We start from the raw sequence: 14067 nt of genomic DNA on the forward strand, positions 1-14067 counted from the left end.
AACCTCCAAATGAATAACTGCAGACGAAGGAAATCAGATGGCCTGGGGTGATATTTTTGAACAGAACTTTCCTTCAGCAGGAAAAAAATTGCTTGTACACATGTACAAACATGCACTTATTCATCTGCTTTTCTCTTTGGTGGGTAATCATACCTAAACATGGTCATCAGCTAGTAGAGGGAGAGTATTTACACTTCATATAACAAGACTCCTGTGTGACTCAACCATTCCTCTCCTGATCTGAGTTATAGGCTTGTGTTTCTGGTTATTAAGGACAATGGTCTTCACCAGCTTCTCTCCTTCTTTTCGCATTTCAACTTGTCCAAAGGGTTGGTTCCCTATGCAATGTCTTACCTAATCTGCAACTTTTTGCAAAGAATAAACTCCTTGTCCCAGTCAAATCCTTTTGGATCTGCATGCCTAGAACATTTTGTTGAGAATTTTCTACATAAAGCACTTCCTTAGGATTAGATCATAAAATGTTATACAGAATGACAGATGCTCACTGTGATCTAGAGTGTTTGAGTGAGCAGAAATGTCAGGACTCTGAAGGCAGCAATAAAACTTAATAGCCCTGATCAGCCTCACCTGGGACCCTCAACCACACCCTGCTCATGGGTCAGGAGCCCTATTTAACCTGTTTGGGCCAGTAGTCCCTCCCTGAGTTATGTTGTAGGAGTACTGGTCTTCAGTCCTATCTTTAGTCCTGCCTTCTAGCTAGATCATGGGCCTATGTTGTAGTTGAGCATCCAGCCCTGTCTCCTCTTACTCCTGAGTGGGCTCCCCCTGGACCTGGTCCATCTCCTCATTTAGAGTTGTCAGTGGACCCCGTTACCAGCACCTGGCTCTGTCTGCTGTGTTCAAGTTATCATCTTTGAACTGTCTTTCCTTGGGCAATACTTTTTTGTTTTTTTGAGAATTCCTTTAAGTCTGCTCTTCCTTCTGACCATGTTTCAAGTGTAATTCCAGCTCATAAGTAAACTGAGTGTAGACTAGTGAGCAGGATAGGGTTAACCTTCATTGGGTTCCTGTAATCATTTGCTACATGTAGCTGAGACACTGAGGCTTAACCTAAGAATGAACCAACACAATTGGTTCCACTGCTGGGCAGAGCTCCAGAACTTCCATAAAGGTTGATAGCCCATGACTTTGTGCCACTGTGTCTCTGAATTGAGGTTGAGGAAGAACAAGCAAGCCTGTTTCACCTCCCTTTGGGGCTGAGGTAAGAGCATGTATACATGCTGCTGCTGTTTGACTGGGGTATGGTAATTCATTAAACTGTAGTTATGCTGTGGTGTCTGAGAGCTTCCTCTGAATTTCAGTGGAAACTTCCATGAAGGCATCCATACCAGTGCAGGGCCTCTGTAACCAATCCTGTTTCTGGTGGCTTCATCAAAAACCATCTGGGCTTCAGATAGATGGATGCAAAGGTGAGAATAGGGGTGATGTTCACATAGCTGTTCAGCATCCTATATACGCTGAGGTGGGTCTTCCCTACAGCTGGTGAAGGCACATGGCTCTCCATGGGGTAAATGATAGCACTGTGTAAGGCCACTGCACTCTTTTCCACCACTGACTGTATAAAGACCTGCAGGGGTATAGGTACTTGAGATGTGGTAGGGGGCTGAACACCCTTTGGGCAGAGTTCCTGCCAAATGCAGACACTCTTGGGAATGCCATGGAAAAATTGAATTAAGAGTATGTAAGGAAAACTTGACTTCCACTTGCTGTGAAAGTCACTCCTAGATTGGATATTAACATATTAAGAAACCATTCCATTGGTTTTTCTGCCATGTTGTGGGAGAAAAAGAACATAAAATGGATTCATTGTCCTCCTGTTGGAGGATCTAGTCATATACCAATGGAAGAACAATCCCAGGTTATTCTCTTACAGTCATTAAAGACTTGGAACAAAACAGTTAATAGCAACAAGTTGCTTAGGTTAATAATTAAGCGTGCCCAATGGACAACTCTGAGCTGTCTGTGACAGGCATTGAGACTTTTAAAAAACTAGTCTGGTGGGTTTTAGCACACTGTGACTCTGTTACCCACACAGGGACTGAACTGAGTGCCGAACACAACCTCAGACTGAAGTAGACCTGGCATCAAAGGGGTGGGGCAGTTATGCTGGTGCCAGAGCTTCTGCACTTTGCTCATCAGAGGAATGGAAGAACAAAAAATTGAATAAGGTAAGTAATACCAGAAAAAGTCCTAATAAGAATAAGAAAAGTAAATCTAAATGATCCTTTATACACCTGCTTTGAAATGCAAGGTTCACATGCATCAGGGTTCTAGACTCTGACCCCTATAAACTGCAGTTATATTAAAATGTGTAAGAAATATAGGGAGAGTAGTCACAGTAGGTCTTGTGGTACAATAAACAATAGAAACTTAGAAGTTGGCTTTATGGGGACAGTGTGTTTGACATAGTTATGGGGTAACTAAAGCTTCTGCCCAACTCTCACCTCTAAGAATGTCACTCTTCTGTTACATCTTTTCTAGGGTGCTAACCCACACTTCTTCCACCGTACAGCCCTGTGTATCTCTGTCTTCTGTATCCCAGCAGCTCTGAGGAAGTTTTTTGTTTGAGAATTCATGACCATGATGTCTATATACTATTTGGATGATCCTAAAATCATGTTTATGGTAATAGCAACAGGGAAGGAAGCATGTGAAAATCAGTTTTGTTATAAGGTTTGCCATTCCAAAAGAACCAATCAGCAGACTTCGTTCTTGAACACTCGCTATGGATGCATTGCATTCCACTTTAATTTTGCAAAAATAGTCCCTACTCCTAAGGGAGGCAGAGGTGCTTTAGAGGCTGCACAGTATCTCCGTTAGTGTCTGTGTTAGACCAGAAGACGCATCATCTGGAGATGAGAAGACTTGCTTCCAAAGTGACTTGTTTCACATCACAGAACTGTCTCAGTGAACAGATGTCAATCCTTCTGGATAAATTCAAAGATATGCACCAAATAACACCCCAGCCATTAACGGATGTTCAGTCCATGGGATTAGGGTAGAGCTAGTGCTGTGTGTAACACCCCTGAATGCTTGCAGTGGGATGTTCGGTCTTCAGAGCTGGTGGCTTTGCTCTATGGATCTGCTGCTATTGGGTTGTGCAACAAAGGTGGATGTGGCTTTATTCTGGATTTTGACCTCTTTTGCCATTATCACCAAATGCTTTGCTGACCAGTTCTGAGCAGTTATTTCTGTTCTCCATTCATTCCCTCCCTTTCCCATGAGGTCAGTATATTCCTATCAAAAATAACCCAATTACTAGATCAGTATTGGGTGTCCCTAAGTGCTTGGAGAATGCTTCTTCTCCAACCTTTCACCAGCTGCCTTGAAACTCCTTACTGCGTTATCTGGCAAAGGTCTGACAGAAAGAAACAGGACCAGAGAAGCAAGTTCCCTTTCCTTCCCTGTTCTCTTAAGTAACAAATGTGTGGTGCCCCAACAATATCCAGCACCCTTGGACACAAGTTGACTACATCTTCTAATCAGTGTTCAAGAGCACTTTGTGTCTATAGACCCCAGATCATTTCTCTGCATGTGTTAGTCCTTTTAAAAATGACTTAAAGCATCAGGTATTCTGAACCACTGTAGCACTAGCCAACAAAGAATCAGCCTTTTTTTTTTTTTTTTTTTCTTTGAGTAGTGTTGTTTTCTTTAATGTAGCTGTTAATCAACTTAATTGGCTTCATTTTGATGGGTCTTATAGACATTTACAGAAGCCAGCAAAGCAGACAGTGCTATGGACAGTTGTTAAGGTTTTTTTCAGGTGACCTGACAGGCACCATCTTGGTACCATCGTCCTGGGGCAGAACTAGGCCTTAACAGAGTTGAGGTCTGTTCTTGTCTTTTTTTCAATAACAGACTGGTGGAGCAGGAATGTGAAAGGCTGTCTGCCTTTGCATCTTTTATCTCTTCTGCATGCAGAACATGAATTCTCCCTTTAAGAATTAGTGATTATACAGTGTCTCTTACAGTGATTGTGAATTTTGCCCTTTAGGTCCTACCATAACAACAATCCGAAATCCTAAATTAGCTTCTTGCCATATGATTTTATATTTGGGGCTTTTGTGGTCCGAGTTGAGTTTTAACAGAGATGTTCTGGGGAAGGGGAAGAATCCCCCGTGAAAAACAGGTGTTCCAGTCTCTGTGCTCACTGGTGAGAATTTGAGGTTCTTGCTCATTTAAAAATGTGGCTAAATTAATTGACCCATGGTTATGTCCATACTAGTTCAAAGCTCAGGGTGAAGGCAGTAGAAGTTGATGGTCTATATTTTTAAATGTTGTAACAGTTCCTGGCATGGACTTTATGAAAGGAATGTGTGATCTGTCTGGCTATGATAGCAAGTAAGACCAAGGAACTTTCTAGTCTACAAGGACTCAAATGTTTATTTTCTTAAATTATTGGAACAGTTGTTCTTAGATCACAGCTGTTGTGATTAACTCTACCAGTGCTCTTCCAAACAATTTCTAGGCACACCTGAGGAGCCAGCATGGGCCATTCCCAGTTTGGGTCTAGCTGTATAAGGCTAGAGAGATTAATAGCATAGTCAAGACCTGTCATTTGGCTTTGGAGCTGGCGAATGACCATGGCGTGATTTAGTTTAATGTAATAAATGCAACAATTTCACACAAAGCAGCACAGAGCTAGGAGAGTTTAACACCATAGGCTCTAAATCCTGTAACTGCTTTCACCAATTCACCTGTGCCTAAAGATTAATCAGAGTCAGTCTCCTGAAGCACGGCCCCGGTGGGAGAAAGCTCGTCCTGAGCTTGGCTGGAAAGTGGTCTGCTCAGAGGGACATATGTTCTATATAGGTCTGTTGAGTGTGAGGAGAAAGAGTATGGCTTGCAATGTATTGCTCCTTTATACTGTGTGAGAGGTGAAGCAGTGTTTTCTCTGTGATTCCATGTTGCAGTCTGCCTTGTCTGCTATAACACAGACCATTGCTCCCACAGATTTGCAGTGTGAAGAAAGAATACAGATGGGGGCTGTTTTGATGTTACACGGAAGGTCTGAAGGCTCCAAGCCATGATCCTGGAGCCAGACTCTTGTGAAATCCCCATCTAAAGCTCAAGATGAACCCTTGGAGATCATCCTCTCTGAGTGCTGAGCTGCTATTCTTTGCAGGTGGGTGATAGAGAGGTGTTGACTCCAACCACACTTGTCACACAACACCAGCAAAGTCCAGTGCCACTGGGTTGGATTCAGATTGACTGAGACGTGGAGAAGCATCTCTCAAAGGTGTTGAATATTATGGGATATTGACTGCAGCATACTGGACATTGTCCACCCTTATCAGTGGTTTTCATGGCATTATTTCCATAGCCAGTGGAGATTTCTGGATTCATTGTTAATTTTCCCTGTTCTACCTGGGTTCATCTCACGCTTGTTGTTTTTCATTCACTTGATGATAGTCCTATCACTGCATGTTGATATTAAGGGTTCATAATGCAAGCGTGTCCAATATTTGGGTGGTCAATACTGGTGTTCAGTGAGATTGCATTCATGTGCAGCTAATAAATTGGAAATCTCCTGAAATGCTAAACAGGAAACTGGATGTCACTGTAAAAGGACTTCTGGAAAATGCAGATCATCGGCTACAAAAAAAAAAAAAAAAAAAAATCAAAAAAATCCACATCGGCTACAAAAAAAAGAAGTCAGCCAGTGGTTCATCTCTATTAGCTTCTGAGGATGAGGGTCCCCAAAATAAATCCTAAATTACCTTAATAATTTGATCCTTCATGAAAGGCATTGTATAGCAAGCTACAGGTGACTTAATTTCGTGAAGCAAGATTTCCTTTCCAGGCCTGTTTCTTTCCTAAGGACTTTGTTAAGAAAGAGCTGGACAGGCTGTCTTGGAGCCAGAAGAGGATATATTTTGTGGGCAACCCTAAGTTTGGGAAAGTGCACAGAAGTCATCAAACACATTTCTTTGAGAGCTGGAGGAATAAACATGAGGTTTATTGTCTTTATTTTAATTCCTGAGGAGGACAGAAGGCTCGGACTGTATCTTGGTTCACCAAGTCCTGGAGGCATCAAACCCCACCTGAGGGGAAGCAGGACTATTACATAGGGGAGACAGCTGGGGAAAAAAGGATAAGCAATATGACTAATTTGGATGCCTAAGAAGGAGAAATGAGATGAAGGGTGGGATTACAGGAGGACAACTCTCAGACTACTTATGTCCTGTCCTGAATGAGATCTTTTAGATGCTTGCATTATACTTCAACCTGATGTAGCTGGCTTGTTTTTGCAGTGACAGCCACAGGATTGCTCCTTAAGCCCCGAGAGGGCAGTGTCGCTGGAGGAACGTGGATTACTATTACCCTGGATGGTGAGTTTTAAACTCTTATAAAGCACATGTCAAAGTGACAGAGAATCAGCTCCACTGGGATTTGTGACAAACCCTAAGCAACAAATACCTTCCAGGGACCAGGAGGAAATGTGCAATTTAATGCAAATTGAGAAACCGCTGATGTCATTTAAAGTGAGCTTGTGGGCTGGGAACCACCTGTGAAGATTGTGAGCAAAGAGAAGGTTGGTTGTAAACCTTCTTCATTTGTAGCTGTGTTTGATTATGCTATGAAAGTTAAGCATGCTAGTTTATGTTCAGATAAAGCTTGACTTTCTGAAGATTAAAAGTCTTTGATCCTTTGGATGGCTCCTTCTAAAGAAATGGGCTAAGCAGATCCACCTTACAGCACAGGCCAACTTGAGGTCCTGTTGGCAAAACTATGCAAGACATCAGAAACTGCTAAGACCACGTCAAACTGAACTAATTTTGCAGGGGCTTTAAGTATGGGCATGTGTTTTTTCCAGTGTAGATGGCTAAGGCAATTCAAACTCCCAATAACTGTCAATCTCTGCAATAGAATATATGTGGCAGAGATAAAATACTGTATTGGAGGCAAAAAACCCCATACAGTTGCATGGTGGGATGAACTTGATCTTAATATGCGTACTGGTTTGGGCTGGGCTGGAGTTAAATTTCTCCATAGTAGCTTGTATGGTGCTATGTTTTGCATTTGTGCTGAAATAAGTGTTGATAACACACAGATATTTTAGTTCTGAGCCGTGCTTACACAGAGTCAAGGTCTTTTCTGCTCCTCACACCACCCCACCAGTGAGTGAGTTGGAGGTGCACAAAAGGTTGGGAGGGGACACAGCTGGGACAGCTGACCCTAACTGGCCAAAGGGATGTTCCATACCATATGGTGTCATGCTCAGCAATAAAACTAAGGGGGAAGTTGACGGGGTGGGGCTGCTGCTCAGGGACTAGCTGGGCATTGGTTGTTTGATGGTGACCAACTGTTTTCATTTGAATCACTTGTCTTTCTTGGGTTTTATTTTCCTTTCTGTTATTTTTTTTCTCTTTTCCTTACAAGTTGTTGTTGTATTTTTTTTTAATTATTAAACTGTTTTTATTTCAACCTATGATTTTCTCACTTTTACACTTCCGATTCTCTCCCCCATCCCATGAAGTGGGGAGTGAGTGAGCAGCTGTGTGGTGCTTTGTTGCCGGCTGGAGTTAAACCATGACAATATGAAATCACACAAACATGATTTTAAAAAGTCTGACTAAGGTCTCTAAGCATTGCTCCTAAAGAGAAGCTGGGTTGTACGCTCAAAAATGTTTGTCATGCGTGACTGAATGTGAGCCATCCTGTCCTCACAGAGCTCTTTTAATTGACTTTGATTACTTAGGCTCAACATCCCGCCAGCTGGAAAGTGTCTCCTCAGCCAGTGCATCCCAGTTGGAGGTGTCCCTGGTGAATCCAGGCCTGCCCAGGCTGCCATGTGATGTCTCTCCTCTGTATTTTGACTTAGCCACTATAAGATGCAGAACAAGGTATGATCCATGACTATAGTGTGGGGAGACCTTGCCTTTTGTCTGTTAGGATCCTCAATTTCTTTCAGTGTCTGTACAGGCAGTTTGGGAGTTGGAGGATCTCCTGTGGCTGCTACTGTGGTTGCACCTGAGCACCTCCTAAGCTGTGTTGCATTTATTCTTGTTTCAACTTAATGAAGCACTAGGCTACTCGGCATGAGAGTCAGAGTGAGGCTTCTTGGAGAGGCTAGACTTAGATCTTCAAAGATTTGTAGACATCTAATTCTTAGATGCAAAACTCACAAGAAAATCCTGGCAGGGATTTTACCAGCTTTTGGTGTCCTTTACCTGTCCAAGATCATGAGCAGCGCAGAAAACCAATATGGTTTCAAGCACCAGATGAGCAATCCAAGCTCCCTGTTTTCTATCCTGTCATAACTTTAAAGAAGGTTGTTTGGCTGGAAGACTAAGGGTGTCTCAGGAGGCTCTAAGAGTGACCCTAATGGGGCTCTTCCATCTCTTGCTGTTACGATTTGGCTGGGAGTTAATTCTGCTGAATGCTGTGTTGAGAAACTGTGTGCATTAAGGATGCAGCATTAATTTACAAATCTGGATCAAGATGCCCTGTAGATCCAGGCAGCCCTGGGTTATTTTAGTACTAATGAATAACAATTACTGTCTGAGCATGTCTAATGAGCATGTCTGTGTTTTGCATTAACGTACAATTTGGATAGAGTTCTGATGTAGTCCTATCACCTTCTACACTTAACTGTAATTTCTTGCTGTGTCTCCGCATCTCTTTTAAACTGTTCTACGGTTTGGGTTCATATGTGTGACGTTTAGGTTCACAATGTAAATTTGCTTTGGCTGGTTGAAGTCTCAGTAGACCTGCTAAGAATGGAGACCATGTGAAGGACCTGGCATTTCCTAAAAAATAAACTCAATCTGTATAAAAATAATATAATATAACGTATTTCTTCCACTAGGCCTTCACCCCAGGAGGGTTTGTACTATGTGGAGGTGATCTTTAAAGGACATGTGATTAACAACCTGACTAAGGTGGAGAAAGAAAACTATACTTTCAAGGTAACCACCAAGCAAGTATAGAAGTGATGTTAAAGAACTCAAGGTATTGGAAGGAGTCAAACTTCAGACATAGTATCACAGGAAATATGTTGAAATATAATCTTTAATATACTGTACATCTGATTGCATGTCAGGACAAGAAGTTAGGATGCTCTTTCTGTTCCTTAAAAGTAGGTGCATCGAGGTACTCATCAGTTTGGCACTGGACAGACTAGGTGACCCAAGAGGTCCTTCTGAATCAAAAATCTGGATCCAAATTTACCTGTTCCTGCACTTAAGCCACACAGTCAGAAGACCCTATTGTGTCAGAGACCCTATGATGTCTTCTGGTGTTACCCTCCAAGTTGCAGGGTGGCAGCTAACAGTCTGCACTGAGACGTAACCATGGGCAAGAATACTCCCATGGGCAGAGCTGGTTCCAGGAAGGGACATCTCTTCAGCTCTAGGACAGCTCTCCACACCTGTGATGTGCAGGATTTGGAAAGCTCAAACCTCAGTTGTGACTTTATATCTGTTGCTCAGTTATTTTGAGAGCTTGCTACCCTGACCAGTATTTTCCCTTTGGCTCTCAGTATCAGAGCACATTGTCTCAGGAGGTTGTGGGGTGGTACGAGACCAGTTAATGACGACAGTGTCAATATCTCTTGCAGAGCAGAATCCTTAACCATGGCTGTGTGCTTCGGGATGAGGCCTGGTGTGTTTGGAAGTCATGTCCCACCTCTGTGCTAACTTTGAGTATCAAGCGAGAAAGCCCAGGCTTTTCAGTAAATTGCACATTAAAGCCGAAGTCACTGGGTGGTTCAGCTAGCTTAGAGAGCTGATGAAAAATCACCAGGGGATGCTGTTAATGAGGCACATTCCAAGCTAAATAAAACACAATGTGTCTCTGTTATGGGACTGGGACCTGGGAGCTATGTGTATTAAAAATTAATTTTGCCTCCACATTAGATTGAAAAAGCCTGCTGCAGGCAGCAACAAGTCTGAACAGCTCAGAAGACTTGTGTCAGCTAGTGGCCCTAGATTTCATGCTGGTTTTGGCTTCTTTCTGTGCATCATCTCCAGCCCAGGTTATGGTGTCACACTGTCTTTTCTTCTTAGACGTGGCCATCACTGAAGGGAGTTTGTGGCTACTCATTCATATTCAACATGACCATAGGGAGGAGGGAAGGAAAAGACTGAGCTTTGAAGTGAATGGGGTTCAAGGAAAGCTCAGAAAAAACTCCAACATATGCAATGGTGTCTGATTTGATTCAGCAAATGAGTATTTTATGCTATTTGTTGGGCTGACAGCAGCATCTGTAAATGCAAGTGAGGACAGGAGAGGGCTCAAAAAGAAGGTGGGGAAGATGAGTGTGTCCAAAAAAGGGCAACAAAGCTGGTGAAAGATCTACAGCTCAAGTCTTACCATGAGCAGCTGAGGGAACTGGGGTTTAGCCTGGCAAAAAGGAGGCTGAGGGGAGACCTCATCGCCCTCTACAACTCCCTGAAAGGAGGTTGTAGAGAGGTGGGGGTAGGTCTCCCAAGTAACAAGTGATAGGATGAGAGGAAATGGCCTCAAGTTGCACCAGGGGAGATTTAGACTGAATATTAGGAAAAATTTCTTCACTGAATGGGTTGTCAAATATTGGAACAGGCTGCCCAGGGAAGTGGTGGAGTCACCATCCCTGGAGGCATTTAAAAGCCGTGTAGATGTGGCTCTTAGGGACATGGTTTAGTGGTGGGCTTGGCAGTGTGAGGTTAATGGTTGGACTCAATCTTTATAAGGTCTTTTCCAACCTAAACAATTCTATGAGTCTAAATAGCAGATTCCAAGTTATTTTATTTACTCATATACCTGTAGTCCAGGAGCCTACCTTCCCTTTTCATAACTCTCCTTGTGGTTTTCCCAAGATATCCTGCTCTTTCTCATTGCCTGTATGTTCCCACTCACACCAGACCACAGTGTCAGCTACATCAGCTTGTTCCAAGATGATATGCAGCTAACCCAGCACTGGATAATACCTAGGGACACAACTCCTTAGCCACAGCAGAAATCTTTTAAACACTTCCAAAAGGTTTTCACTGCCTTTTTATTTCCTTTGGTCCTGGGATCCAGATGCTTGATTTGGGCACTCTTTAGTTGCTGAAGCTATCCATTTATTTGTCCTATTTGGTTTGCCATCTTCCAGGGAGGGACAGGGATATTTACAGAAAATATTAGTTCCATGTGATTTAATGGCATGTGTAGGACCATGTGTGCCTCTGGCCATTTGACAGATGAGTAGTTCTCCCACACACAATGACATTTGAATAGGATTGGTGTCAACCTAGCCACAAAAAATTTCTAGAGTAATTTTGGTTAAAAAAAAGTCTCACAGATTTGACTCAGCTGGAGAAAAGGGGCAAAAGGGCTGCTCTACCTGTTAAAAATACAGCCAAAACATGTGCTGGGTCAGGTATCTGTGTGTCTCATTTGGGAGGCTGATGATGACCTTCCTCTACTTGGAAAGGGTCCCTGTGTTTTCCCCATCTTCTGAGAGGCTTGCTTCAAAGCACAGTCTCTCTGATCCTTCTTTGACTCTGTTTAAGTCAAAAATACTACCCCATAGCAGATTTCCAGTATTTCCTTGCTTTTCCCCCAGAGGCCAAGGTGGGTGCTTTCCCAAAGATGCCTCTGATGTATTACACTGCATTAAGATGGACCAATATAAACATTTTCTTTGTTATGCTGCTTTAGGATACCCAGAAAGCTTGCTAAAGGCTAGCTGAAGTATTTCACTTCTGTGATACAGAAATAGTTTTTAAGAGTATACTATTAGGAAGAAAAATGATGCCATAATGCAAGATAAAATGGAGGTCCTAACTTCAGATAAAGCATGGCTTAGAAATTTTGTGATACGTTAAATGGTATCTTCTGGAATTGACTCAAACCAGGGTGGTCAATTTGGGCACAAAAGGATGTAAAAATAGCAGTGAGCCATACTCTGAATGAAGAGAGTGCAGGAAGGGGTTATTTGTACTTATTCCCTTCTCAGAGCAGGACCGTAGTTCAAACATCAAATCTGAAGTGTGAATCTCTGAAATGCAGTTGCCAACTGTGTTCTGAGCAATGCGTAATCAGATCTTGTTGGACTGCTGCGCAAACGACTGCCATTTAACTACAAATTTCTCTTTGCAGTTCTCTGCTGCGCAGACACCTGTGGTTTACCAAATTAGTCCACCATCTGGCATCCCAGGTACAGGACCTTTCTTTAAGCTGGAGCCCACTTTAATATTTGATGTTCCATACTGTCTTTCTCCTTATGAGGGATTTGTCTTGCTGGGGATTAAGATGGGCACCTCCAGAACTTAATGTACAAGCACATGTTGAACAGGAAAATGAGTCTGCACAAGGGAAGAGAGTCTGCAGCACTGGCTGCAAGAGAAGTGGGTAACGCACAGTGACAAGGTTATTTGGTACTTAGCTTCTGCAGCCCAACTCTGCCTGAGTAGACAAATGCTGTTCAGTGGATGGATAGGTCTAATCAGTCCCAACTCTTGAGTCATCTGACCCTATTTAGTAATAGCTTTAAGAAGAATTAGCTATTAGGTGATGATAGCTTGGACTAGATGATCTTCAAGGTCTTTTCCAACCTTACTATTCTGTGATATTGTAATGCCATACATATCTTTTTGTTAATGGGGCTTTAGAGCAGACTTTAACGTTACGTGAGAAGACTGTCACTGGTTTTGGTCTGAACAGTTAACTGGTGTATAGAAGACTTTTCCCCCCTGTTTCTATTTGGTTTGTATTTGCAGGCTTCTTTAGAGAAAATTGAAATGCTGATTTCCAAAGTAAAGATTAATCAAAATATTTTGGTCTCTCAAGGGTGCAGAGAGGTACCTGGATGATTAGAGCACATAGATGTTCCTAAACCTAAGTCCATCCATCATTTCCAGTTCACCTCCAGATTCTCATGCCTTGCTTTAGGGTGTCTGTATGGAGTTTTCTATGTGTTAGCTGGATATCTGACCTCCCAGTGAAGTCAGTGAAGAACATGAGAGTAACACGAAGTGTCTAGGGCTATTTGAGATGTCCTGGAGCATGAAGAACCTGCATGGAGCCAGTAGATGAGACACAGAACCAGGAAAACTCATTCCCTTCTGGAGCCACAATGGGAGGATAGGGTGCCTCAAATTATTTAAGATGCCTTTGTGCAGGCAACTGAACCAAGCTGTCACCCAGTGTGGTCAACGGAGTGTTGGGAGTGATTCAGCTGGCCACATTTATGCTGAGGTCCTTCATTAGACCTTGACCCTCTCTAGTGGGTCAATAATGACCAATAATGTCATTTTGGTTACCTCATGAGGTTTTACAGTGGAATTTGGTTAGAAAGTGGTGTTAACATAAGAGTTGAGCAAATTGTCATCTTAGTACAAATATTAGAGATCTGCTAAAAAATCAGGAATGGACTGTTTTGTGGCAAATAAAGATGTGTTTTGGGAAAAGTGAATTAAGTGCAAAGTCACCTTGAACTACGGTAGAAGCTGAGAGCAGCCATCAGTGCAACCACTTAGGCACATCTTTGCAAAATTTGCAAAGACCAAGAATTCCTTTTGTTTGGCTCACAAAATCTGCAAATTCTCTGCTTTTAAAAGACTTCCTTCAATTTCCATTTCCTTTTAAACAGGAAATTTAATAGACATTTATGGGAAGACAATTGCTGGAAGATACGAGACCCTGGACTTCAATGTGGATTATATTGATGGGTAATTATATATAGGCTGCTATCTGACCCAGTCCCTGTAAATTGGCATTTCTTCCATCAGCCTTTGTGACAGCAATAAATTGCAACCAGTTGGCCCAGAATTGCCATTTACTTCCTTTGTGGTTTATTGCAGCTCATGAGTTGGGCTCCAGCAAACTTTGTTAATCTAATTGCAACTGGTCCATTAAGCTAGTTGGTTTGTTTACTGGCAGCACAGTCAATCACAGCTCAGTGTGAATTGTACTGTAATTGCGTCTGGTTGCTGTAGATTTTATTTTGGCTAGCAAATTAAAATTTAACTAATTAAAATAATGTCAGAATCTAAAAGTTAAATAAATTTTCCCTTCCATTTGCATTTTTAGAAAAACGATTAGTTTGAAGCAGATGCTCTGGTGAGTCAGAAGAAA

The 14067-nt window shown here is 42.3% G+C and overlaps 1 protein-coding gene across 1 annotated transcript in view; it reads left to right on the forward strand.

Annotated features, from left to right (window-relative positions):
* The first annotated feature begins 2053 nt into the window (after positions 1 to 2053).
* The window catches only part of PKHD1 (PKHD1 ciliary IPT domain containing fibrocystin/polyductin), a 271278-nt gene continuing 259264 nt past the window's right edge, over positions 2054 to 14067 (forward strand). The window contains exons 1-7 of the mRNA XM_074861360.1: positions 2054 to 2189; positions 4975 to 5146; positions 6276 to 6353; positions 7724 to 7868; positions 8834 to 8933; positions 12091 to 12148; positions 13583 to 13661. Of these exons, the coding sequence (XP_074717461.1) occupies positions 5095 to 5146; positions 6276 to 6353; positions 7724 to 7868; positions 8834 to 8933; positions 12091 to 12148; positions 13583 to 13661 (512 nt within the window). The 5' untranslated portion in view covers positions 2054 to 2189; positions 4975 to 5094. The remainder of the gene's footprint in view (positions 2190 to 4974; positions 5147 to 6275; positions 6354 to 7723; positions 7869 to 8833; positions 8934 to 12090; positions 12149 to 13582; positions 13662 to 14067) is intronic.

The sequence above is a fragment of the Strix uralensis genome, chromosome 3, assembly GCF_047716275.1.
Source record: "Strix uralensis isolate ZFMK-TIS-50842 chromosome 3, bStrUra1, whole genome shotgun sequence".
Taxonomy (NCBI): domain Eukaryota; kingdom Metazoa; phylum Chordata; class Aves; order Strigiformes; family Strigidae; genus Strix; species Strix uralensis.